We start from the raw sequence: 26,000 nt of genomic DNA on the forward strand, positions 1-26,000 counted from the left end.
CTGCTACCTTCTGGCGTACTCACTTGAACCCCTGTGCTCGAGTGATCCTTCTGCCTCAGCCTCCAGTGTAGCTGGGACTACAGGCATGTTCACATACCCACCTACATCTACCACTTCTTTTGCTCTAAAAATCTATCAGGACTTGCTGAAAACACTTCTGTTGGCTCTCAGGAGACTCTCCGCATGTTCTAGTGTGGTGCTCTCATCATGGCTGCTGCCAAAGAGTCAGCCACTAAAGTAAAAGTGGGGAGACGGACAGCAAGGCTGCTACACTGCACAGTAAACAGTTGGCCTTGTCTCCCTAAAGACTCAGGTGACCTGAGACACGTAACAAGAGTCAGTGATAGGGCTGGGGATCCAGCTCACGGGTAGAGGGCTCACCTAATATGACCACGACGCTGGGCTTGAGCATGGCACAGAGGAGGGATACAAATCTAATTAAATGATTAAGTACAAACCTGTTCTAGGCCATAAGGCATTGACTGCAATTTCACCTCTAAATTCTTCAGCCATCCCAAGCACACACATAGACATGCCATATTTGGCAATGGTATAAGCTAAAAGAAACCACAAAGAAGAATAATTTAGTTGAGAAACTAATTTTTGGGTAGAAACAACCAATTTTCTGTTTTTGTTTTTGCCCTGATGATTTTTTTTTAAATTCACATTACATCCTGCCCACTGCCCCCCTCCAAGTCACCCCTCCCACAATCCTCCCCCCATCCCCTTCTCCCCTGAGAGCATGGGTGTCCCTTAAGTATTCCCCACCTCCATCCCCATCCATTAAGTCTCTGCAGGGTGCATCCTCTCTCACTGAGGCCAGACAAAATATCCCCTTGGCTAACACTTACCACAGTGCTGTTTGAACCACAGTGGATTTAGGTTCAGGGGTGGGCTGAGATTGAGAATATGACCTACTTTGCTCTTTTTTAAAAAAGGAATACATGCTTTGGATCTGAAAGTGAAAGAAACGCAAGTCAACTCAATAGCTTCTGCTTTAAAGGACTTCCACAGAGTAGCTGAACTTGCTCAGTGATGTGCTGGTGTAACTTGTGTGTGGAGTACTTTTGTTTTCTAGAACGAAGATAATAAAAGGAACTGAAATCATGCTTCATGTCTGCTTGATGGAAAAAACCACAATCCTTTTCTATATTAGCTTTCAGTTCAACTGAGGCTATCTTCAATCATTACTGTCCCAAATGCTCCCACTCCAACACACACTCAATTTCCAGAAGCAGTTAATACACTAGTGAGGCAGTCATAGGTTCAAGTCCTGCTTCTGCCCCTTTGTATGTCACAGCCTTCCAGTTCTCAGAATTGTTATTATGAAATGGGTAATACCCAGTACTCGCTAGGACTGATCCAAGGATTTAAATGAGATGCTACAGACAGTGCATATGCTGGACATGAAGTAAAAAGTTGCTATGGGTTCCACTGCATGTGCTAGTTATTTTACCAGTACAAAGTGCAACGTCTCTTTGAAAGCAATATATAATTTAGAGGTTTGATGTTGATTACTGGGGTTTTTTTGTTTTGCTTTTTGAGACAATAGTCTTTCTACATAGGTCAAATTGGCCTAGACTTTACCATGTAGTCCAGGTAGCCTTGAATGTGGAACATTCTTACTGCATCTGTCTCCTGGGTATTAAGATTATACATAATCTGCCCCCAAGACAGCTATTTTTCATACTTATTTATTTATTGCTTATTTTTATTTATTAATTTTGGTTTTTAGAGACAGGGTTTCTTTGTGTTTCCTTGGTTTTTATGGAACTCACTCTGTAGGCCAGGCTGACCTCAAACTCACAGAGATCCACCTGCCTCTGCCTCTTGAATATTGGGATTAAAGGTGTGTACCACCACTGCCTGAATCTAATTTTTTTAAATATATATATTTATTTATTTTACATATGTGAGTACACTGTCCTTGTCTTCAGACACACTAGAAGAGGGCATTGGATCCCATTACAGATGGTTGTAAGCCACCATGTGGTTGCTGGGACTTGAACTCAGAACCTCTGGAAGAGCAGCCAGTGCTCTTAACCGTTGAGCCATCTCTCCAATTTCAACAGTTTTCCTTCCTTTTGGTTTTTTGAGACAGGTTTTTTCTGTCTCAAAAACAACATGGCTGTTTTGCAACTAACTCTGTAGACCAGGCTGCTTTGAACTCGGCGATCAGCCTACCTCTGCCTTCCAAGTACTGGGATTAAAGGCGAGCACCTCCCTGTCTGACCTCTTCAGCGCACTTTTTTTTTTTTTAACATTTATATATAAACAAATTTTTTAAGCGTACTTTTAACTTTACACATCAAATACAATCAATATCACTACAGAGTTCTTGTGTAAGTTGTCTTTCTCTCCCAAAGTTATTTGAGGACAAGCAAACGATATTAGCGCTGATTTTCATTATTTACCTCAACCAATCAATAGGAAAAACAGAGTCCATTCTGGCAATAAAACCAAACTTTGTCCTCAGAGGAAGAGGACGGAGCTCCTCTCCGTTAGATCTCGAGCACCAGCTTTCCCATGGTCTAGTGGACAAGCCCTTGTCAGTGGCGCTCTGCGATCGAGGAGGGCCATCAACATTACAGATCCCATCCCACTTTTCATAAAAACAAGCTCTGCCTTATACATCATATTGAACACTCCCAGCACAACAGTTAGGTATTGTGCTGGCTTGTTTTATGTCCACTTAATGCAAGCTCATGTCATCTGAGAGGAGGGAACCCGAGTTAAGAATATGCCTCCACAAGATCAGGTGGTAGGCAAGCCTGTAATGCACTTTCTTAATCAGTGACTGGTGTGGAAGAACCCAGCCCATGGTGGGTGGTGCCATCCCTGGACTGGTGGTCTTGGTTCTGTAAGGATGCAGACTGAGAAAGCCAGTAAGCAGCACCCTTCCATGGCCTCTGCCTCTCTTCCCACTTCCACATTCTTGCCCTGTCTGAGTTCTTGTACTGACTTCCTTCAATGACCGAGTATGATGTGGAAGTGTAAGCCAAAAAACTTGCTCCAACTTGCTTTTGGTCATGGTGTTTCATAACAGAAATGTGGCCCTAACTAGGACAGATACTAATATAATTAGCTTAATCAGATAGGTAAATATGCCAACTAGATTTTAAACTACTGTTTGGTTCCCCCCTGTTTCTGGGTAGTTAAGTTCTCTGAGAAAACACTGGAACTTCCTTCCCCACACTCCTGTTGTGACTCACGTAAGGTAGGTGCCCCTGGTGTTCACATTCATCATCAAGTCCACTCTCTTGGTCGGAGTGTCCAATGTGTTGGTCAAGCTAATAGCACTGGCATTGTTCACCAAAATATCAATTCCTGTTTCCAAAGGAAACACTTCCATTTTAATGCAAGTCAGAGTTTTATCTATATCTCTCCCCTCCCCCCCATCATACATACAAAAGCATTTCCTTTGTACGGTTGACCCCTCAGTTGATTCGCAAATGCACACATATACAGACATACACATATATACATATATAAAGTTACATAGGTCTATAACACACACCCACACACACGGATATACTTAGATTCTACAATTGACCAATATACTAATGTCAGACTCAGTAACTCTTTCAAAACAGCAGCTTCTGATTTTCACTGGTACAGTGCTCCAAGGAAAACTTCAAGGAGGCCAAGTTGTAGCTTCAATCCTTATGAACCAGTCCTTTCTCACTGGCTCCAGGAACCTTGGGCCAAATCCTCTCTAGTACTCCCCAGGACCCAGGACCTATCCAAGCATACTATCCTCTCTCTCTCTCTCTCTCTCTCTCTCTCTCTCTCTCTCTCTCTCTCTCTCTCTCTCTCCACAAAGCTTCTGTTCTTAAAGGGAAGGGCTCCTTTCTGGTCTTAGGAACTAGAGAAGAGAATGATCTTGAGTTTCAAATCCCAAACAAGGCTTTTTAAAAGTGACTCATACACAGAAACACACACACCTAAAATAATCTCATTTTTTGTGTATTCTATCTAGTTTTTATGTAAATGCAATATATCTTGTTTTTAGTTATATGCTTAACAAAAATAAGAGCAAATGAAAATATCAGTGAAAATACTGCTATGCAGAGGGTGCTAACTAGCTCTAGAATGGGAACAACTGTTTGTGACTTGCTACATACCAGTTTGCTTCAGTGGGTTATGTACCCCAAAATGACGGTGACAACAGAGAGGAAGAAACTACAGTCCGGTGACCCTCCACCGACCGCATGTTCCTACTGCTCACTGTACTGATGCCACCGCCTCTCACTGGGCCTAGCTTACATAACATGTATACAGGGATGCAGGGATGGGAGAAAGAACACAAACAGGGTGGGGTACTACCCATGGTTTCAGGTATCGACTGCACGTTGTTACATCTATATTTTATCAGTGTTCAATAACTCTTTCAGAATCAAGGGACTACCTCCAAATTTCTCCACAGCTTTCTCCACTGCACTGTTGATTTGCTGTTCGTCTCTCACGTCAACAACACAAGGCAAGGCCGTCCCTCCAGCTGCTTCAACTACAGAGAAGCGAACAAAAAGCATTCAAGTATTTAGGATTACACCTTCATTCTGATGCCACCATAGTCAAAAGAAAAGGTTCCCTCTTCCAGTGAAATAAGAGATAAATTACAAGGTCTTACAACCACAATAGGCAGACTGACTAAATATAGCTTCAGACCAGTTGGGACTCTGTGGGCACCAGGAGCACATACAGTGTACCTACATACACACAGGCAAAATGCTAATGCACACAAAATAAATACATGTAAAAACAATTATCATGTTCACTCCATCCTACCTCAGATGTCTCCTCTTCACTTCCAGTCTACCTCCACCTCCCACTCAAGAATAACTCCCCTAAGAAATTAAATTTTTTCCAGGGCTGGAAATGGAACCCAGGTCTTTATACTTCCAACTTACAGTCCTAGCCCTAAGATAGGAGTTAATTAGAATCTCTCAGATTGCTCAAAAGAGCTAGAGGGTCAAGATGGTCAGAATTCCCTCTCTTAAGTAACAAAATAAATACTTCCTTAAATGTATATATTTTTTTTGAGATGGGGCCTATGTAATCTTAGTTGGTCTGGTTCTCAGTCTGTAAACCAGGCTGGCCTGGGACTCACAGATATCCACCTGCCCTTGCCTCGAGAGTGCTGGAATTAAAAACATGCACCACCATTTATTTAGTATATTTTAATGTACATGCACATGCCACAACATGCATGTTGTTGTTGGAGGAAAACTTGCAAAAGCCAATTTTTCCACAGTGTGGGTTTGGGGACCTAGCTCGGGTTGTCCAGCTTGGCAGCACGGTCCTTTCTTTATCTGCTGGGCTATCTCACCAGCCCTAAATGCAATTAGTTTCAGAGTAACTTTCAAATAGCTTAAACTAAACTCTGTAGCAAATTCTGTACTGACACCACTGTGAGGACAGCCCATGCATGGCAGTTGTCACACTCACTTTCTTCAGCAGCCGTGTAGATTGTGCCGAGGAGTTTCGGGTGCTTTTGGGTGGTCTTCGCAGCAATGACAATATTGGCTCCATCCTTTGCTGCTTTCAAGGCAATTGCTTTGCCAATGCCTCTGCTTGCACCTGTGATAAAAACTGTGCATCCCGCTAGCTTCCTGAACAGAGCAAAAGCGACCTGGTTAGAAACTTTACTGTTCTCTTTCTATCAGCTCATACACATTCCCAGGATTTCCTCTATACCTCCACCCACTATACTGCCACTGTACATGACTGGTAAATGATTTATGACAGTTGGCCAATCTTACTGAGATCTAACAAACAAAATCTGCTCAAATACTGAGTAAATCTTAAGGAGAAGACATGTAAGTTTTTTCAATAAAAAAAGTATTAAGAAGGCTGTGTGGTATATAGGATGTATGTGTGTGGGGATGTACGGACCTAAGTGGATGCACAGAGAGCAGAGGAGGACCAGGTCTCTTCTCCGATCACTCTCTGATCCAAGCCTCCTGAGACAGGGTCTCTAGTGAGCCTGGAGCTAGGCTGTAACCTAGCCTACAGCAAACTAGCTGTCACCTGAAGGATCCTTAGGTTACATTACAGGTTAGCATACCCATAGCCAGCTTTTCTTACAGTGGAGGGGGGATTTAAACTTAAGGTCCTTAAGCTTACTTGGCAAGCACTTTTACCCAGGGACTTAGGACCCAGCCATGAGAGTTTTGGATTGTTGCTGTTTTAGAGACAAGCAGCAAAGGCCAGCCTTGATCCCCTTAGTCCTCCTGTGCTAGGATTACAGGCACTTACCACCATGTCTGCTAAGGTGTGTTTGCAAGGAGCAGATTTACACATAGATTTTTCTTATCCTTTACATTCTACAGTACATTTCAAATTCTCTATAATAAATACATAATACTTGATCTTTTAAAAATTTTCTAAAAACAGTAGCTGAAGTGGAAAAATCCCAAATATGGATCAACCATTGAGTGGATAAATTTAAGTGGTTTACCCTCAAAATGGAATAGTGCTTGGTAATGGAATGGAATGAATTACTAAGATATATTACAGTATGGATAAATGCTCTAAGAAAAAGAAAGCAGTCACACAGATTATATTGAGACTGGATTACACGGCACGGACAGGAACAGCCAAACCTATAGAGACTCAAGTTCAGCAGCTCCCTGGCGGGAGGGGAGGCGGGGAGGAGGGGTGGAAGCTGACAGCTCAGGTAGAAGCTTCTTTCTGGGATGATGAAGGTTTTAAAATGCAGGGAGGTGGTAGCGCATGCAGAGGCAGGTGAATCTCTAAGTAAGTTCGAGGCCAGCCTGGTCTACAACGGTCCAAGTCAGGCTACAAAGAGAAACTCTGTCTTGAGAAACAAACAAACAAACAAAAAAAAAGTAAAAGAAAGGTTTTAAATTGGGTGTGTTGGGTGTGGTGATGTTTTTTCTGTGCAGAAGCAGAGCCAGTGGCAGACTACTGTACAAATTACATCTCAGTAAAGCTGTCAAACAAGCTTAAAGGAGTAAGACTAGGCTGACTAGAAATGGCCCTGATTCAAATATCCTGCCATCCCTAGATCTCATTTCATTCTGTGGTAGCTGGAATGAAAATGGCCCCATAGGCTCATAGGAACTGGAACTATTGGTAGGTGTGGCCTCATTGAAGTAGGTGTGGCCTTGTTAGAAGAAGTGTGTCCCTGTGGGTGGGCTTTGAGGTCAGAAGCTCAAGCCAGGCCTAGTGTGACCCATTCTCTTCCTGCCAATCCAGATGTGGAACTCTCAGCTCCTCCTCCAGCACCCAGTCTACCTGCACCTGGCCATCCTCCCCACAATGGACTAAACCTCTGAAACTATAAGCCAAACCCAATTAAATGTTTCCTTTATAAGAGTTGCTATGGTCATGGTGTCTCTTCACAGCAACAGAAACCCAAACTAATACACCTTCTATCTTAACTTTAAACTTTCTACCTACTCTGCTGTTAGGGGATAATAAGTCAGGTGTGACTTTGTTAACAAAAAACAGAAGGTTCCTGCTGGTCTTGGATTACACTGAAGTAGGGCAATCAATGTAGGTGCAAGCAGAGGTGGTTTTGAAATAAGGAACAATCATGCCTAAGTTGCTTTTCTATTGCTGTAATAAAATATTATAACCAAAGCAACTGATAGAAGATGAAGGATTTATTTGGTCTTATGGTGTCAGAGGAAGAAACTCCATCACCTCCCCAGCAGGGATGGAAGCAGCAGGCAGGCCTGATGAACAGTCACATCCTAGCTACAAGCAGGAAACAGAGAGCTCAAAGTGGGACCGTAGCTTGGCTTTGAGGCTTCACACTTCTTCCAATGCGGCTATGTATCTTAAACCTACTCAGACAACACCAGCACCGGGGGACCAAGGAGCCAGACATCTGAGTTTGCGGGAATGCTATCATTCAAATCATAAATCACTTTGATGGGAAGAAACCAACATAGGGAAGTGGGAATGAGACAGAAAGGTGATTTTTAGTAAAATATAGTAAATATACAAAGGACATGTAAAATGAGTATATACAGCTTAAATAAAAACAATGATGTGTTTACTATCCCAGCCAAGAGAGAGAGTAGTACCAACACTGCAGAAGCCACAAGCCCACCTCTCTCTGTTATGGTTTGAAAATAAAATGTCCTCTACAGCCTTATGTTTTAAACACTTGTTCCTAACTGTGGAGTTTTGGGGGTGCTCCTTTAGGAGGGGACTAGCTGGAGGAAGGTCACTGGGGACAGGCCCGTGAGTTATACCTGGGCCCACTTCTTGCCCCTTTCTCTACATTTTGTTCCACTATGATACAGAGCCTCCACATGTCCCTGATATGCCCCAACCCCCATGATGGACTGAAACTCTCTGAAATTAGGAGTTAAAATAACCCTTCCCTTCCCCTGTTCCTGAGAGGTATTGTCTTGACCATGGCAATGCAGAAATAACTAAAACATTCTCTACCTTACATGCTTCCTTTCCCCACCCCACAAAGTAAAGAGGATCGTAAATATTATCAGTCATTCTTTCTAAATTACTGATAGTATCTATACATCTATGTCTAACCAAGGGTCAGCCAATTATAACCCACAAATCAAGTCCAAATTATTACCTATGGATGTACGGGGAGGGCCAAGAGCTAAGAATGACATTTACAAATGCACACTTATTTGTAACCAACGTAATGACAGAAAACACTAAGCCTAAGCCCCAGTGTGTGGTACTTTGTTATAATATCCTAGAAAATTATATCACTCCAGCAACCCCTCAAAACTTCTCATGAGCCGGGCAGTGGTGGCGCACGCCTTTAATCCCAGCACTTGGGAGGCAGAGGCAGGTGGATTTCTGAGTTCGAGGCCAGCCTGGTCTACTGAGTGAGTTCCAGGATAACCAGGGCTATACAGAGAAACCCTGTCTCAAAACAAAAATGAAAACAAAAACAAAAACAAAATAACCAAAAACCAAAACACTTCTCATGAGACACTATACTACAAAAATCGTGCCCAATTATTTTGAATACCCACAAAAAATATAATGGAGGTTGAATTTTATGTCTTTTAAATAAGTATGTCCATCTCCAATGTTGCCTTTTGGTTCACAAAACCAAGTATTTACTAGCTGGCCTTTTACAGAAAAATCCTGTCTAACTATGTTCTGAACAGTGCACTATTTAGTATTTTTTGCCTAATTTTGAACTCCATATAATAGATTCATAAAGTCTGCGATTTTGTCCAGAGCTATCCACACTGATTCAAGAAACTATTCTTACTTTCCTCAATCCATGAAACCCCACACATGCATGCATTGTAAGCTCCCCGTCCATCCTACTGTTTAGGAGGAGTGGAGCTACAAGGGTTGCTGAACCCATCTCTCAATCACGCGTGCCAGGGTTTCTGTAGAACACACACCGCCAGTGAAACTGCTATGCATTGGTTTCTGGTCTCAGGCTGGTAAATTCCTTTTAAGAGCAGTGAGGGGTGCTGGAGAGTTGGCTCAGTGGTGAAGAGCGCTGAGTGTTCTGTCTGAGGACTAGAATCTGGATCCCTCAGACACCCACCTCAGGCAGCTTAGGAATGCCTGTAACCCCAGGCTCAAAGGATCCCTCCTCCCCCTGCTGGCCTCTCTAGGGATACACAGACACATAGAAACAGCTATACACACATAAAATAAAATTTAAAATGGTTTAAATCAATGAAGGGTTTCTTTGGGCTTCCAGTTTGAGGGGATTCATGGCAGGGAAGGCATGGTGGTGGGAAAGAGAGGCAACTGCACACAGTGTGACTGCAGTCAGGAAGCTAGCAGAGACAAACACTGCTGCCAATTTGCTTGATTCTTTCTTTCCCCTTTTTGCTTGGTTCAGGCCGCAGCCTGTGCTATGGCCTCTCCTTGAACTGAGGGTGGGTCTTCCATCTCCAGTTAAACCCCTTCAGGCACACCCAGGGGAGTGATTCTAGGTGATTCTAAATCCAATCAAATAATTGAAACGGGAGTGGGTGCACACAGCTCAGTGGCAATGACTGGCTCAAATGCACAGGGTCCTGTGTTCATGCTCCTCCTGATGTCTCTCCCTTCACACATCAACCGCCAGAGCTTATATGACACTGATATGGATCAACGAAAATCTCAAAGGTGACCAACCACAAGCTCTGGGACACCCCTTCCCTCAAGGAAAGGAGCAAGTTTCCTCCTCCCTGGATTCTGGCTTGTCTAGCTTTTGTTGAACAAAAGACTGGGATAGAAGTGCCATCCAGTTCTTACACTTCCAAGCCATGCTGGCTGGTTTTATGCCAACTAGATATCAGGTACATCCAGTTAGGAAGAGGAAGCCTCAGTTGAGAAAGTGCCCCCTCTTTCTCAATACCACTTCTGAACTGGTGGTCTAGCGTGCTATAAGAAAGCATGGTGAGCAAGCCATCAAGAGCAAGCCAGACAACAGCACTCCTCCATGGCTTCTGCTCCCGTTCCTGCCCTGAGTCCCCTCAGTGATGGACTGTGCTGTGGAACTATAAGATGAAACAAGCCCCCTTTCCTCCTGGAGTTGACTTTGGTCAATGGTACTTTGTCACAGAAACAGGAACTTTAACTGCGATAATGGTCTTCTAACTGAGAAGCCAGATCCTCAGCTGCAAAGTGGCAGCATGGCTAAATTATAAGGCCTGTGTATGGCAAGCTGAGTGCTGAGAAGTGTATTCATACATTTGACCTCAACATAATGTGCATGAGGTAGAAAACTCCAAGCAAACCAAAGAACTGTGAATAAGAAGATGTTTTAGTCCAGTGAACTTGGGGTAATTTATCAGACAACAGATAAATGAAGCATACACTCAAGTCCAAATTTGCCAAGCAATGCCAGAAGTTACTTTAGCTTTTTATGCAGAAAACTGTGTCACCCACATATGATGACAGCATCCTTTACTTCAGTCTAATTCACACACCTTCCCCTTCCTTACACTTAATTTACTTTAGCCAGACAAAGTGTTCCCAGATAGAATACTGAAATACAAGAAAATAAGACGATCAAAGGTTGTCAGAGAGTAAGGGAGTGCCTGCCTTTAATCCCAGTATTTGAGAGGCAGGGGGCAGAGGAAGGTAGATTTCTGTAAATTCCAGACCAGCCTGGTCTATATAGCAAGTTCCAAGCCAGGCAGATCTACACAGTAAGACCTTGTCTCAAAAACAGATAGATAATTTTTAAGTCTAAATTAAAAGGCTAGGGGCATATGTAAATAGTATAGGGCATGCTTTAGCATGTACGAAGCCCTAGGTGTATGATATTTAGCACCACACAGGAAACAATAAACTGGCTAAGTTAGTCATGTGGCAACAGAAACCCCATGCTGGTGTGGTTACACACCTGGAATCCTAGCTCTCAGAAAGTTAAGGCAGAGTTAACAAAAATTCAAGGTCAGCGTGGGATATACAGTAAGTTCCAGGTTGGGTTGGAGACTCCACCTGAAAGAAAAAGAGAAAGAGAGAAGAAGGGAGATAGATGGGGAGGAGGACGGGCAGGAAAAGGAAAGAAAGAGATAAATCTCAACCACTGAGATTTCAGATAATAAAATCTAGGCACTGACAGAAGCATGGATCCTCTAAATGAGGACAAGGACCCAGGTACCGGCTTGGAGAATATAAAAGGAATGTCTCATGTCGAAAGTAAGAACAAAGACCCTGTCTGCTCTGTTAATAAGACAGAATAACACCGGGCAGTGGTGGCACACGCCTTTAATCCCAGCACTTGAGGCAGAGGCAGAGGCAGAGAGGCAGAGGCAGAGAGGCAGAGGCAGAGAGGCAGAGGCAGAGAGGCAGAGGCAGAGAGGCAGAGGCAGAGAGGCAGAGGCAGAGAGGCAGAGGCAGAGAGGCAGAGAGGCAGAGGCAGAGAGGCAGAGGCAGAGAGGCAGAGGCAGAGAGGCAGAGGCAGAGAGGCAGAGGCAGAGGCAGAGGCAGAGGCAGAGGCAGAGGCAGAGGCAGAGGCAGAGGCAGAGGCAGAGGCAGAGGCAGAGGCAGAGGCAGAGGCAGAGGCAGAGGCAGAGGCAGAGGCAGAGGCAGAGGCAGAGGCAGAGGCAGAGGCAGAGGCAGAGGCAGAGGCAGAGGCAGAGGCAGAGGCAGAGGCAGAGGCAGAGGCAGAGGCAGAGGCAGAGGCAGGTGGATCTCTGAGTTCCAGGCCAACCTGGTCTACAGAGTTCCAGGACAGCCAGGGATACACAGAGAAACTCTGTTACAAAAAAAAAAAAAAAAGTCAGAACAACAAGGGATAGATATGTAGAGGCCTGGGGGTGGGGTGGTGGGATGGCTCAGTCAGTGAAGAGCATCAAGATCTGAATTCCATACCTTGCACCTACATACAAACCTAGCTGTGGTAGTGCACACTGCAAGGGAAATCTTTGTGAGTTCAAAGCCAGTCTATATATTGAGTCCCAGGCTACAAAGGAAGACCCTGAATCATAAAAAGTATATATATAAGAGATATTTAGAATCCAGAGAGATGGTTCAGAGGTTAAGAGAGCTCTGTGCTCTTGCAGAAGACCAGAGTTCAATACTGAGCACCCACATCAGGCAGCTCATAATTGGCCATTATTATAGCTCCAGGGGACCTGACACCCTCTTATAGCCTCCAAGGGCACTGAATACTCATGGTACACACCAATGAAAATAAAATTAAAAACCCACAAATACAGAGATGTTTAATGTTAAGTAATCACATGGAAATGTCTGCCAACTATTGACTTGCAGGGCTTGCCCCTTTGCCTGGTATACAGCTGGACTGAATCCCAGTAGGATAAAGGGCGCATTGTTCCTCACCCAGAGTCCAGGGCATTGGAAGCAGGAGTGGCAAAGGCAGCCAGATCTGTCCTACTAAGAAGGTCTCCAATGTGAGGATCAGAATGCCAATGGCAAGGGCGTTCTTCTCAATGCCATTGGTAGGTAGCCAGAACTTGCAAACGCACAGACAACCCATACTTTGACTTACGAAGAACCTCTCAAAATTAGAGTAAATGCGATGAAAACAATTAACTACTTAAAAAAAAACAATTAAAAATATATACAAGCAAGTCTCAAGCTCTAAAGCTTCAAAAACTAAAAACTCAAGAACAGACAAGTGTGGCCTCCCTTCCCCCCAGCCTGGAACCTGCCTGCTCAAGGGTGGAGCTACCGGCTCATTCGTCCTGCCACGCCCACTGCTGGAACCTGCCCTTGCTGCCTGGAGGCACACACGTGTTCGTCCTGCTACTGGACCCTGAGTTACTTGGCGGGAAATTGGGTTCCCTCCCCCTTCCTTTATAAACTGAGTGTCTGGAAATATTAAATTGAGTCTTGATCCGAATGTTGTCTTGACTCCATTGTTTCTTCCGCCCCGTCTAGATTCCTCTCTTTGCAGGGAACTGCCATTCTCAGTGAACCGTTCGTGTTGTGGACCGCAGGCGGGCCGCAACAGTTGGCGCCAGAACTGGGACCTGAAGAATGGCAGAGGGATGCTAAGAGAAACGACTGCTGTGTGGAGCTCCACAAGAAAGAAAAGAATCTTCGTATCGGAGGAGCATCGGAGCAACGGACAGGTACACATGCTAGCGCTAGCCTAAAAAAAAAAATTCAGTTTTGTAGAGTGTTGCTGGGGATGCGGTAGGATACGAACAAGTTTGAAGCAGTGCTGACCCAACACTGGTTCTGCTTGGGGTCAGCAGTTCGTAAATCAGAACTAGATACGGAGACAGGCGGTGTGCCGCAGTTTTTTAGAAAACTGCTTAGGTGGAAGAAAGAAGGGTTCAAAGTCAGAAATCTTTTAGATAAGAGAGATAGCTGTTGTCCATGGTTCAAAGAAGAAGAAACGATAGATTGTGGAACCTGGGAGAAAGTTGGTGAGGCCCTGAAGCGAGTTAAAGTTTGAGATTAAGCTTCAGAGGCTGAGTCTCTTAAGATATTTCTAGTTTAGATAATGATTAATGTGGTTCCTATCCTAAATAGTAAAATTTAAGATAAGATATAAAGCAATGCCTCTTTATTAAAGCGTTAAAGCTTGCTTTAATAGGTATTCATAGGTATTAATTGATATCCAAACTTCGTAATATGATAGTAATGCTTCTAATATTGATTTTAACAGTGATAAATTGTTTTAAACATAGGTTTTGCTTTCCCAAAGTTGTAGATACTATCCTAACCTTGCACAAAAACTTAAAAATTATGGTTAAAACTGCCATTGTTCCATTGACTGCAGCTTGCAGTTTGATTGCAAATTTAAGATTAATGCTCAGATTAAAAAGTATTTTACCTTTGAGTCAATACAGGGCTCTGGGCAGTCCCAGAGCGGCTTGTGGCCTTTTCTTTTGTTTTGCAAACAATGCCTAAAAAAGTTTTTCCCTGTGTTCAAGAAAATTTCTTTTTAACAGTGTTACAGATCTATTCAGATGTTTAAAATAATGCTTAAATTCAAAGATTTTTGCTTCTAGTAAACTGGTAATCACTAGAAAATTTTGCCTCTATGTATGGCTAATATAGCTTTACATTATGTAAGAAAAATGTTTATTGTTTCTGCTTCTTTACAAGAAGCCAAAAGTTTTAATCTTTCAGTATATATTGTTTCCTACGTGGAAAATATTTTATTAACTAATGCTTCTCAAGGGAAGTTTACCTTAAATCCTTGCTCTCACCCAAAAGATTCAGAGACAGTATCCTTTTGTTATTTGGTGTTTTGGTTTACTACAAAAGGTTTTACAAAAAATAAAGAAAGCTTTTATAATTGTTGTTAATTGGTAATTAAAAATTAATTGTGCCCAAGACAATTCTTTGGCCAGAAAAAACATTATTGTAAAGTCATTTTTCTCATCCTCCCAGCCGATCGTTGGCCACGTGGGCCCAACTAGCTGCTGTGGGGCGGAGTCTTAAGACACACAGGTGCCCCTATTCCAGCACAAATAATCTAGTTGTGTGCTGTAGATGGTGTTTTAAAATGCTGAACAATCAAACCTTAATTTATATATTAATAGTCAATGCTATATCTCTGAGCTCATAATTACTTAAAATTGTTCGTCCCTCAAATACTATTAATTCTCAAATTTACAATTGCTTATACATATTTCTAGTTAATAAATAAATAAATTATGCACGTGTGACTCTTAATAACTTTTCTAGCCTTCTAGTTACAACCGTTCCTTAAGAAAAATAATTGAAAGTGCAATTAGTCACTGCCCCTTTACAGCCAAATATTTAAAATGTTTTGTCCAAAAAGTTATTAATTCAAAAGGTTAGATATTGTAAAATTTTAAACTTTAACCTCTTAAAAGACAAAAGAGAGAAATTGTATCCCCATATATACTATTTAGTGCATTTCCATGCACACTATTTAAAACATACCTTTATTTTCAAAATTTGAGATTAAAATGTCAAATTTAATAAATGCTTTTTAGTATCTTAAAAGGATCTACTTATTGGCTTATAGATTGATCCTAAAACAGCTACCTTATTAGAAAAGGGAAAAACAGGTTCTCTCCACAGAACTCTACAGAAGCATATTGGTAATTCGTGTGCTGAGCTGACAGGTAAGTTAACTCAGTGTCCTGATTAAAAGGACTAAAAGATTAAATTCATGTTTTAGATCCATCCTTACTTGTCATTTTTCCAGTTTAGACTAGCTTCTAGCCTTTTAACTTTATGGCAATAGTACATCAGAGACTGTATATTCAGACTTAGTAAAATTAGTCATTTAATAGAGTCATAATGATTTTTCACTCTTCTTAAGTGTGACCAGCCATTCTAACTCAATCTTAGACGGGTCTAATATTCAGTTCAATTATTAGAGATTCCTATATTCTAAATTACCTAGTAAAGTTAATTCAGAGCATATCCCCCAAAGTCACCAAAGGCTCACCTTGCCTTTACCTTATTTGTCCTAAACTTTTTGCAAACTGACATTAAAGGTCAGTCTGCAGCGGAACGCCACTGGCACCCAGTTACTTCTAATTCTTATGCATTGGTAAAATGGAAGGACGCCCTGACTAATAAATGGAAGGGTCCAGATCCAGTTCTAATCTGGGGAAGAGGCTCGGTTTGTGTTTTTTCACGAGATGAAGATGAAGCACGGTGGCTACCAGAGAGATTAATTCGTCAGGTAAACACAGATTCTGTCTCTCCTCGTAAGTATCATTCTAAAGACTAAAATTCCTCTTGAGCTGGGAGTGGAAGCTCTCAAAAAACACTGTTTCCTCTGAGCCAATTCCCCTACAAGAGGCCGGAGATTAACTTTAGCTTTACAATTTGCATCTAAATAAAGTACCTTGACTTCTCCAAACAGAAAATTTACATTACTACACTCTAATTGTTTAGTATTCTTCCTTCTCTCAAGCAGGTCAATCTACATTCTCCGGTTCTCCGCCCTGCCCCTAAGAGCAAACGGGTGGTTCTGCTAATCTCCCTTCCAGGGACATCCCAGCATGTGGCTTTTCAGTCTAAGATAAGATTTAGATTTACCAGGAGAGCTAGGGAAGTAGAAATTTCATATATATTTACAAAGATTAGTTCTTATTTTGATAGATATAGGCTTAGTCCCTTAGCTAGCCTCTGGCTTTTCACCCTTGCTGTTACTGCAAGGTGTCCTTAGTTCCTCAGGCTACTGGGAATAACAGAGATGAAGAGGAAAGACTTTCAGCTCCTATTTTAACCAAAATTAATGGTGTTAATACTGACATAATTCTTGTCTAGGCCTTGCTAAATCTGAGGTTGACAAGTCTCACATAGAGACCTCGCAATAACTCAGAATTGCGATACTGATTCATAATCATATGAATACGGTATGGGTACCGCTTGGCGCAGGAGATTACTGCGGAGGGAAGGTCCAGTTTGACCGTTTCTGAGTTCCCTGTGCGACACACCTGATTTGAAAGAGGTTGGTATCTGACTCCAGCTAAAAACCAAAAATACTTAAGGCTCTGCCTCCCCTCCCCAAAAGATACCAAGAGCCACAGATGTGAGTCGTTACAATGCTCACGGGAGGAATCAGGCCAATGTCCACCCAAGTCAAGGTTAAGGCCCACTCATCTACGGATGAGAAAATCATTTGATCACCTCTGTTAAGCATTGCCTATTTAAACTTAATTAATAGGGGGGAGAGAGATTGGAGACCTTGCTGTCGTAAGGGCAAGCCCTTCACTGCCTCCCACCCAAAAAAAAAATAAAAAAGCCAATTGGCCTTGTACTAGGAGCCAGCCAGTCTTAATCTCTTCTCACTGTTCCCCTGCCTGTCACCCAAAATTGTGGATAATTATCAGTTCAGTGTTATTCTAAAATTGTTTAGCTAAACTCAGCCAGGGTTCCAACGCCCTACTTAAAAGGCAAACAGGTAGCTACCTATTCAGCACTAATTAGCATTATAAAGTCAGAGCCTACAGCCCAGTGCTGGTATTTCAGTCAGTGCTTTTAAGACAGTCTCAGCCAGATACAGTTTACCATTAGAATAGTTAGGGAATCCCACGGAAATAGGTTTTTTCTTTAGCCCTAGGAACTCAGGCAGAACTATTGAACATAGATAATTTTTCTGCCACAGGCCACCCCCTTTTTTATTTTTGTTTTGTTATCTAATGGGGGGAAATGTGGCCTCCCTTCCCCCCAGCCTGGAACCTGCCTGCTCAAGGGTGGAGCTACCGGCTCATTCGTCCTGCCACGCCCACTGCTGGAACCTGCCCTTGCTGCCTGGAGGCACACACGTGTTCGTCCTGCTACTGGACCCTGAGTTACTTGGCGGGAAATTGGGTTCCCTCCCCCTTCCTTTATAAACTGAGTGTCTGGAAATATTAAATTGAGTCTTGATCCGAATGTTGTCTTGACTCCATTGTTTCTTCCGCCCCGTCTAGATTCCTCTCTTTGCAGGGAACTGCCATTCTCAGTGAACCGTTCGTGTTGTGGACCGCGGGCGGGCCGCAACAGACAAGAAGATTCTGAAACATAATCTAAATGGAGAGAATTGGCCTTTTTAGATTTTAAAGGTTTATAAAGCTAGAGTCATTTAAATTATTGGATTCTGATACATGAGTAGACAGACTAGGTAACATAGGACAGACTATAGAAACAGATCCCTATGCACACAAGATCTTCCCTTATGATGGTGGTACATCATAGAAAAGAAAGAATTAATAATTAGGTCAATGTGACTGCGAGGGTGGGGAAGCCATCTGAACAAAATGATTTGGGCTTCCTAACTTCCTTCCTGGGCTAAAACAAATCTCAGGTGGATGAGAAACGATGAATATAGTACATATGTATGTATGTGTATATATATATATTCATCATAAAATACGAAATATTTATTAAAAGTATAAAAGTAAGGGTTGGGGGTGGGTAGCTTGGGAGAATGTGTCTAAAGTATGTGGATCCCTGAGTTCAATCTCCAGCATCACAAAATAAGTAAATAAGGAGTGTAAGACTAAGATATCAGAATAGCACCTAAAATAAAAGATCTCTGTGTGGTCTTACAGGCTCGTCACAGAAACAAAACAGCCTTCCAAGGCCAGAGTGATGATTCTGGCCTTGAGGAAGCATATTTACTCATGCTTAATAAGGGCCATAGTCAATGCTATAACAAAACTCAAAAAAAAAAAATACTTGTGAAACATGGTAAAGGAAAAGATTTCTCAAATAAATACACAAGTTCTCAGAGACCAGTCAAAATTTTTGGTGGTGCTAGCTCTGTCGGGGCCAAGAGACTGAAAAGGTGCTCGCCTGAACATGCACAAAGCCCTGGATTCTGTCTCAGGTCTCACAACACAACAACAAAGACACCTCGCTGGTTAAACCAGGTCAGTAGAAAGATACAGAAATGGCTTTAAACCACACATTCTCAGTCTCTGCAGAGCTGACCCTTTGGACTAGACAGTTCCACTATCAGGGGATGTTTACTGCTTGTAAGTAGTTTACATCCATCTAGGGGCTCCACCACTTAGCATCCCCTTTCAGCTATGATACTCTGTCTCCTTAGATACTGCCAAATGTCTTCTGGAGGCCAAACTGTCTCACCTTCACTAGTGAAAAAATAATACAAATTTTAACTATAATGAAGAGCCCCACCCTACCCCACCTCCGCCACTGGATGTGTTCCCGAAGTATTTACTTAGTTTGTATTAGAACTATTTTTAATTATGCTAGTTTTATAAACCACTTTAATATCCAGAAAAGCCAGTTCACTTCATTCTTTTTCCCCCTTTCAGGCTATTCTGGGGTCTTTAGTTTTTCAAACTTCAGAACCTGTGACTGGCTGATTGCGTTCAGTACTCTCAATTACACTTTTGATGGTGCAGTTCTTTTGGTGGTGAATACATGTCTGTCTTGTAATATCAAAATTTTAAAAAATATATTCCCTTGGTTCTAGCAATTTCACTTTCAAGAATTTATCCCAGATGGTACATTCATCTATGTGTAAACAGACACATAGAGGGATAGTAAAGCCAGGCATGGTGGCACAGACTTTTAATCCCAGCACCTGGGAGGTAAAGGCAGGCAAATGTCTGTGAGTTCAAGGCCAGCCTGGTCCAAATAACAAGTTCAAAGACAGCCAGGTTTACACTCAATTCTTTTTTTTTTTTTAATAATTTTTAAAAAAGATTTATTTATTATTATTCATTAGTACACCATAGCTGTCTTCAGATGCACCAGAAGAGGGTATCAGATCTCATTACGGATGGTTGTGAGTCACCACGTGGTTGCTGGGATTTGAATTCAGGACCTTCGGAAGAGCAGTCAGTGCTCTTAACCGCTGAGCCATCTCACCAGCCCCTTTTACACTCAATTCAAACCAAAATAAAACAAAAGAATAATAATGGAAGCAAAGATAGAATAAAAATACCACCAAGAAAAAGATAACAAATAGCTGGAAATGACTTAGTATCCAACATTAGGGAACGGGTTAAGTACATAATGGTCTTCAATAATAGTTTGCAACCATTAAAGAGGACAAGGACAGGCTCATGCCTTTAATCCCAACTCTGGGGAGGCAGAGGCAGGAGGAACTCCCTGAGTTCAAGACCAGCCTGGTCTACAGAGAGAGTTCCAGGATAGCTAGGGCACAGACAAACCTTGTCTCAAAACAACAACAACAAACAAAACAAGAGGACAAAGACAAGCGGTGTGCACTGGAAACCTAAGTACGTGCCAAGACATATCAGGTAAAAACAGCAAGCCCAAAATGGAGTTTGCTACTATTTTCTAAAAAGAAGGTATCCCTGGAAGGTGTACAAAATATGTTGATAAGTACAAAGAATACAAACAGAAAGAAACTGAAGTTTTAAAGAGACTTAGACCCTTTTGAACTATTTAAGTCTTTTAGCTGGCTATATGTGTCAAACTAATTACAGAATGGACTTACCTTGTCACTCTGCTTAAGATAAACTTTATAGAACATAGTGGACCTACCTGAATTCAGCAGGAACCAAGGGCAAAAAGAAACGGGAAGAACATTGTTTAATGGGTATTTGTTTTGATTTTGTAAAGTCCTGGTGACTGGCTGCACAATTGTGTCACTATATAAGTGGGCTTGGGGGAGGGGTGTAGACAAGGTTCTAACTCTGTAACTGTTTGCTGACCTAGCACACTCACTATGTAGACCAGAATAGCCTCGAATCAATAGATCTTCTGACCCTGCTTCCTTCCGAGTGCTCTGGCATTAAGAGCAGGCGCCACCGCACCTGGCTAGGCTGGGATAAATACACCTCATTTTTAAGTAAAATAAATAAATAAACCCCTTACCAGAAATGTTCGTATTGTAACATTTTAACTCGCTACTAACTTGAAAACCATTTTCAAAAGACCATTCTTCTATTATTCTACAATCAAGCATACAAACAGAAAATCTGAAGTCACTGTCTCAAGCGACCTTTCGCCTAGAAGATGAAAGCAACATTGTCACCAGGCCAAGCTAAAGGCAAGATGGGGCTACACTGGGGCGTCGGGGACACCTACCCTCGCGACCTTTCCCCGTGGAGTATCTGACACCACTGCCCCCTGCAGTGTACAACTTTTGAGTCTCAGTAGTACACAACTTTGGGTTCCCGTGCACGCGCAGGTCCCAGCGACTCTATCTTTCCGCGAACCGGTGTTCCAGAGCGCGCGGCTCTGGGTAGAGCGGGCGACCTGCCGACTGGCCCCTGACCCCATCCCACCCCCGTCCTCTTACCCGGTGTTGGGCAGCATGATCTTCGCAGTTCAGAGAACTTGGTGGCAGTGGAACAGCAGCGAGCTGTGAGTGACAGGCGAACCTTCTCTCCGCATTTAGCCGCGCCCCCGGCCCCGCCCCGAGACCCGCTCGGGGACCAGCCCTCCTACAAGACCAAGATCCTACAAGACCGAGAGCCGACAAGACGGTGTGCGCCTGCGCACACCGGGCACTGGGCGGGTCTTCCCGCAGTTCTACAAAGGACACCCAGGAAACCAACGCTCTGCGCAGGCGCTTTGGAATACACCTCCGCCCCGCCTCTTTCCCGAGTGTGTAGGTGACAATCAGTTTCTCCTGTGGGCCACTGGCGTGTCTAGAGCATAATTACTACGTAGGCTTTTGCTCGCCAGCCTAGGTTCGGCGCGTCGACGGCTCCCGGCCAGCCAGATGGCAGATTGAGGGGCGCTCCGGGGACTGACTTGAGGGTGCTGGGCGTCGTTTTCCCCTGTCTATCCCCGAGCCAAGGCCAAGTGTCCCAAGAACACTTGTAGACATTTGAAAAATGCTTTTGCAGAAGCCGGTCAGCATCTCATTTTCGCTGCCACTGAATCTAAACTTAGCCTGACCTCCAGTGTCTGGAGACAGTCAGTAGCTTCTGGAAAAGATCTTTGCAAAGGTCTCCCGCAAGCGTTCATCGTATGATCCGGACCACAGAAATCAAGGTTGGAGAAGGAATCCTCAGTCCTGGAATGAATGCCGGAATGAGGTCGAGTCTGGGATTCAGTTTCGTTCTTGGAGTTATACCTAACTGAGCTACCCAGGAAATGAAATTGTTTTGTATTTTTTAACCGGGAGAAAAAGATGCTAACGAGGTTGTTATCTAAAGCTTAGTTCAGAAAACAACTTAAAACAGGTAGGTAAGTGCTCTCCTAATTGTCAAACTTGCTGGATCTTTTGGAAGAGCAGCCAGTGTTCAGACAGGAGAAACCTGCACATTAAATCCTACACTCTCCTGACCCTGTGCAGCTAGAGCAGTTATTACTCCCTCTCCCCGACGATACCCCCCACCGTGGGGGTGGGGGAGGCAAAAGCCAGCCTTGGGAACAAAAGAAAAGCAGCATACCCTAGCCTCCACTTCACTTAAACTCGACCCTTGATTAACAACCAACATTTCTCACAGTGCTGCTCCTGCTGTTGAAGGAAACCGAAGCCAATACCCTTGAAATGATAATAGCCCACTCTTAGAATATGAAAAAGAGACAAGCGTTCCCAGACAGCTGTGGCCAGTTGTAAACATATCAGAAGCGCTTCTGATAGCACAAGTTACTCTTCCCAGGTCAGAAAGGTACCTTTTCAGCTACAGGGTTCTGCCCTGCTGTCTGAACAAATGTTATTAGGTTTAAAGGACAGCATTCCTTTACCCTCTCCTATAATGCCAACACTTAAAAACCTGCTTGCGTTTTTTTCTTTATAAACCCCCTTCACTTAGACCTCGAGGTTCACTCTTTCCTGTTCTGTCAGGAAGGTTGGTGGCCCAAGCTCGAGCTTAAAGACTCTCATGCGATTACAGTGGGGTATGATTCCTGGTCCTCTCCTTGGGATTTTTACAATCTGGGCACAACACTCTTAACCACGGAACCATCTCTCTAGCCCTAATTAAATATTCAAATAAAAATGTATTAATTATTATTAAACTGTGGCTATTTACCCTTTTATCACCTTGACCATTATCTATTGACACGTGAGTTTGTAACCTATAATAATGATTATTGATGATTCTAGAAGAGTGTACTTATTCAACAAATATTAGTATCTCTTAAGTGAGAAGAAACAGCAGGTAAAAAGGAACAAAATCTCTGTCCTTACCTAGGAGGTGTGAGTAGCCAGTTTGTCTTTGTAAATTCCAAATGTTTCAGAGAGCTATGGACAGTTTAAAATGCTCCTTTGGCCCTTGGCTGCTTTTACTGAATGATCTGTATATTTGTCTGGTAGCAGTGAATTCTTTGGCTGAGAAACACCTGAAAAATGTTCAACATCCTTAATCATCAGGGAAATGCAAACCAAAACAACCCTGAGATTCCACCTCACACCAGTCAGAATGGCTAAGTTCAAAAATTCAGGTGACAGCAGATTCTGGCAAGGATGTGGAGAAATGTGGGGCATGGGTGTAGGGAAAGAGGGGTGAGGGAGAGAGCCTTCGTCAAACCAGAGTTCCTGTGCTCTGGGTGGGCAGATGGGGGAGGACTGCTGTACCCTTTCCACATGGCTCTGGATGGGTGTCTGGCTGTGTGGACCCACTGACCCCAGCTAGGCGGGTGGTGGACAAGGGGCAGCCTCCATACCAGGTTCTCAATCTCCGGCATCCCACATTGGATACAGCAGAGGAGATGAGAACAGAATAGGGGCCCCAGGGCAACACTCTCAGCCCCAGGGATACAAGAAGAGGGCAGAGGGAGAGAGGTTCCCACGCAGGCAAGAGTCCTTAGTCCAGACCGTGGCTGGAGCACAGGAAGGCCTTCTGACGGGAAATTAGGCACGGCTCGTTAGGAGAGAGCCTATCCCATCATCCAAGCACACCGGGCCTTGATGAACAGAGACAGTCTATGGTTTTAGAGCTTTATTGTAGAAAGGCAGGGAGAAAGGAGAGAAGGTGGAAAGAGAGAGAGAGACAGAGACCGGCCATGGCCAAGAGGAGGGAAGGGGGAAAGAGAGAGAAAGAGGAAAGGCTAGAGAGTAAGAAGTTAGAGAAAGAAAGAGGAGAGAGAGTAAGAGAGTGAGGAGGGGCCAAGCAGCCCCTCTTATAGTGGGCTAGTATTGCTGTTGCTAGGTAACTGGGAGGAGTCTAGTCTGAAGGTCAGAAGCTTGGGACATTGTATACGCGGGGGCTTCTCCTGTGGGGGCTGTGGGAGCAGTAACTTTGACTGGAGCCAGGGGTCCAGGTTATCCTGTGTAGATGAAAATTATCACCACTGGGTTTCACCGGGGTTCACAACCTCAGCTTGACTGGAGACTAGACTGTCTGTGCATAGCCCATTGCCCCACATCGAAAGAGGAACACTCAAAAAAAAATTAATTAATTAAGAAAAAAAAAAAGGCAGGCAGTGGTGGCACACACCTTTAATCCCAGCACTTGGGAGGCAGAGGCAGGCAGATTTCTGAGTTCAAAGCCAGCCTGGTCTACAGAGTGAGTTCCAGGACAGCCAGGGCTATACAGAGAAACCCTGTCTCGAAAAACCAAAAAAAAAAAAAAAAAAAAAAGAAAGAAAGAAAGAGAGAGGAACACTCCTCTGTTGTTGCTGGGGTTGCAAGCTGGTACAACCACTCTGAAAATCAGTTTGGCGGTTCCTCAGAAAATTGGACATAGTACTACCAGAGGATCCAGCAATACCTCTCCTTGAGCATATACCCAGAAAATGTTCCAACTTGTAATAAGGACACATGCTCCACTATGTTCATAGCAGCCTTATTTATAATAGCCAGAAGCTGGAAAGAACCCAGACGTCCTTCAACAGAAGAATGAATGCAGAAAATATGGTACTCCATTTACACAATGGAGTACTACTCAGCTATTAAAAACAATGAATTTATGAAATTCTTAGGCAAATGGATGGATCTGGAGGATATCATCCTGAGTGAGGTAACCCAATCACAAAAGAACACACATGATATGCACTCACTGATAAGTGAATATTATCCCAGAAACTTAGAATATCCAAGATACAATTTGCAGAACACATGAAACTCAAGAAGAAGGAAGACCAAAGTGTGGATACTTCGTTCCTTCTTAAAATGGGGAACAAAATACCATGGAAGACCATGGAGACAAAGTTCGGAGCTGAGACAGAAGGAAGGACTATCCAGAGACTGCCCCACCCTGGGGATTCATCCCATAAACAACCACCAAACCCAGACACTATTGCATATGTCAGCAAGATTTTGCTGACAGGACCCTGATATAGATGTCTCTTGTGAGGCTATGTCAGTGCTTGGCAAATACAGAAGTGGATGCTCACAGTCATCTATTGGATGGAGCACAGGGCCCCCAATGAAGGAGCTAGAGAAAGTACCCAAGGAACTAAAGGGGTCTGCAACCCTAGAGGAAGAACAATAATATGAACTAAGTAGAGCTTGTGTCTCTAGTTGAATATGTAGCAGAGTTTTGGCCTAGAAGGCCATCAATGGGAGGAGAGGCCCTTGGTCTTGAGAAGATTATATGCCCCAGTACAGGGGAATGCCAGGGCTAGGAAGTGGGAGTGGGTGGGTTGGGGAGCAGGGCGGGGACAGGGTATAGGGGACTTTTGGGATATCATTTGCAATGTAAATGAAGAAAATATCTAATAAACAAAAAAACCAAAAATAACCCAGTGAATTCTTGGTCGTGAGATGATACCTCTTCCATGGGTCTAAAGTGTTCCTTACTCTTGAAAGTTTTAATGTTCTCGGTCCCTCAGATTCCTCTTTCTCCAATAATGTTGCTTTTATTTCCATTTGTTACAAAAGGGAGGAGGGAAAGAGACAGAGTTCAGATAAGATGCAAACTAACAGAAAAAAGTTGTGAATTTCTGCAGTCATAAAATGTATTTTGTAAATTCAACATTTAGATTTAAGTTATTTGGCTGGGGCAGGGGTTCATTTGTGGGAAGTAAGCTTATTCCTAAATTAGTGGTAATTTTTCTAAGTAAATTTAAATTGAATCATCATCATCATTATTAATGTTTATGGGTGCTTTGCCTGCTTTTTTGCATGTTTGTCCACCTCCTGTGTACACTGCCCAAAGAGGCCAGAAGAGGGTGCCAGGTACCCTGGGATCTGGAGTTATAGGTGGTTGTTAAGATGCCTTGTGGGTTTTGAGAATAACACCCTGGATCTTTTGGAAGAGCAGCCAGTGCTCTTAACCACGGAACCATCT

General features: G+C 43.2%; 1 protein-coding gene across 1 annotated transcript in view; it reads right to left on the reverse strand.

Moving 5' to 3' along the window:
* Positions 1-21,278, reverse strand: part of Hsdl2 (hydroxysteroid dehydrogenase like 2) — a 46,694-nt gene extending 25,416 nt beyond the window's left edge. The window contains exons 1-6 of the mRNA XM_021160855.3: positions 21,113-21,278; positions 5,449-5,612; positions 4,409-4,507; positions 3,213-3,327; positions 852-955; positions 459-557 (exon numbers count right to left, since the gene is read on the reverse strand). Coding sequence (XP_021016514.1) covers positions 459-557; positions 852-955; positions 3,213-3,327; positions 4,409-4,507; positions 5,449-5,612; positions 21,113-21,129 — 598 coding nt within the window. The 5' untranslated portion in view covers positions 21,130-21,278. The remainder of the gene's footprint in view (positions 1-458; positions 558-851; positions 956-3,212; positions 3,328-4,408; positions 4,508-5,448; positions 5,613-21,112) is intronic.
* Between the last annotated feature and the right edge of the window lie 4,722 nt (positions 21,279-26,000).

The sequence above is a fragment of the Mus caroli genome, unplaced genomic scaffold, assembly GCF_978045245.1.
Source record: "Mus caroli unplaced genomic scaffold, Mus_caroli_1 scaffold_6, whole genome shotgun sequence".
NCBI lineage: Eukaryota > Metazoa > Chordata > Mammalia > Rodentia > Muridae > Mus > Mus caroli.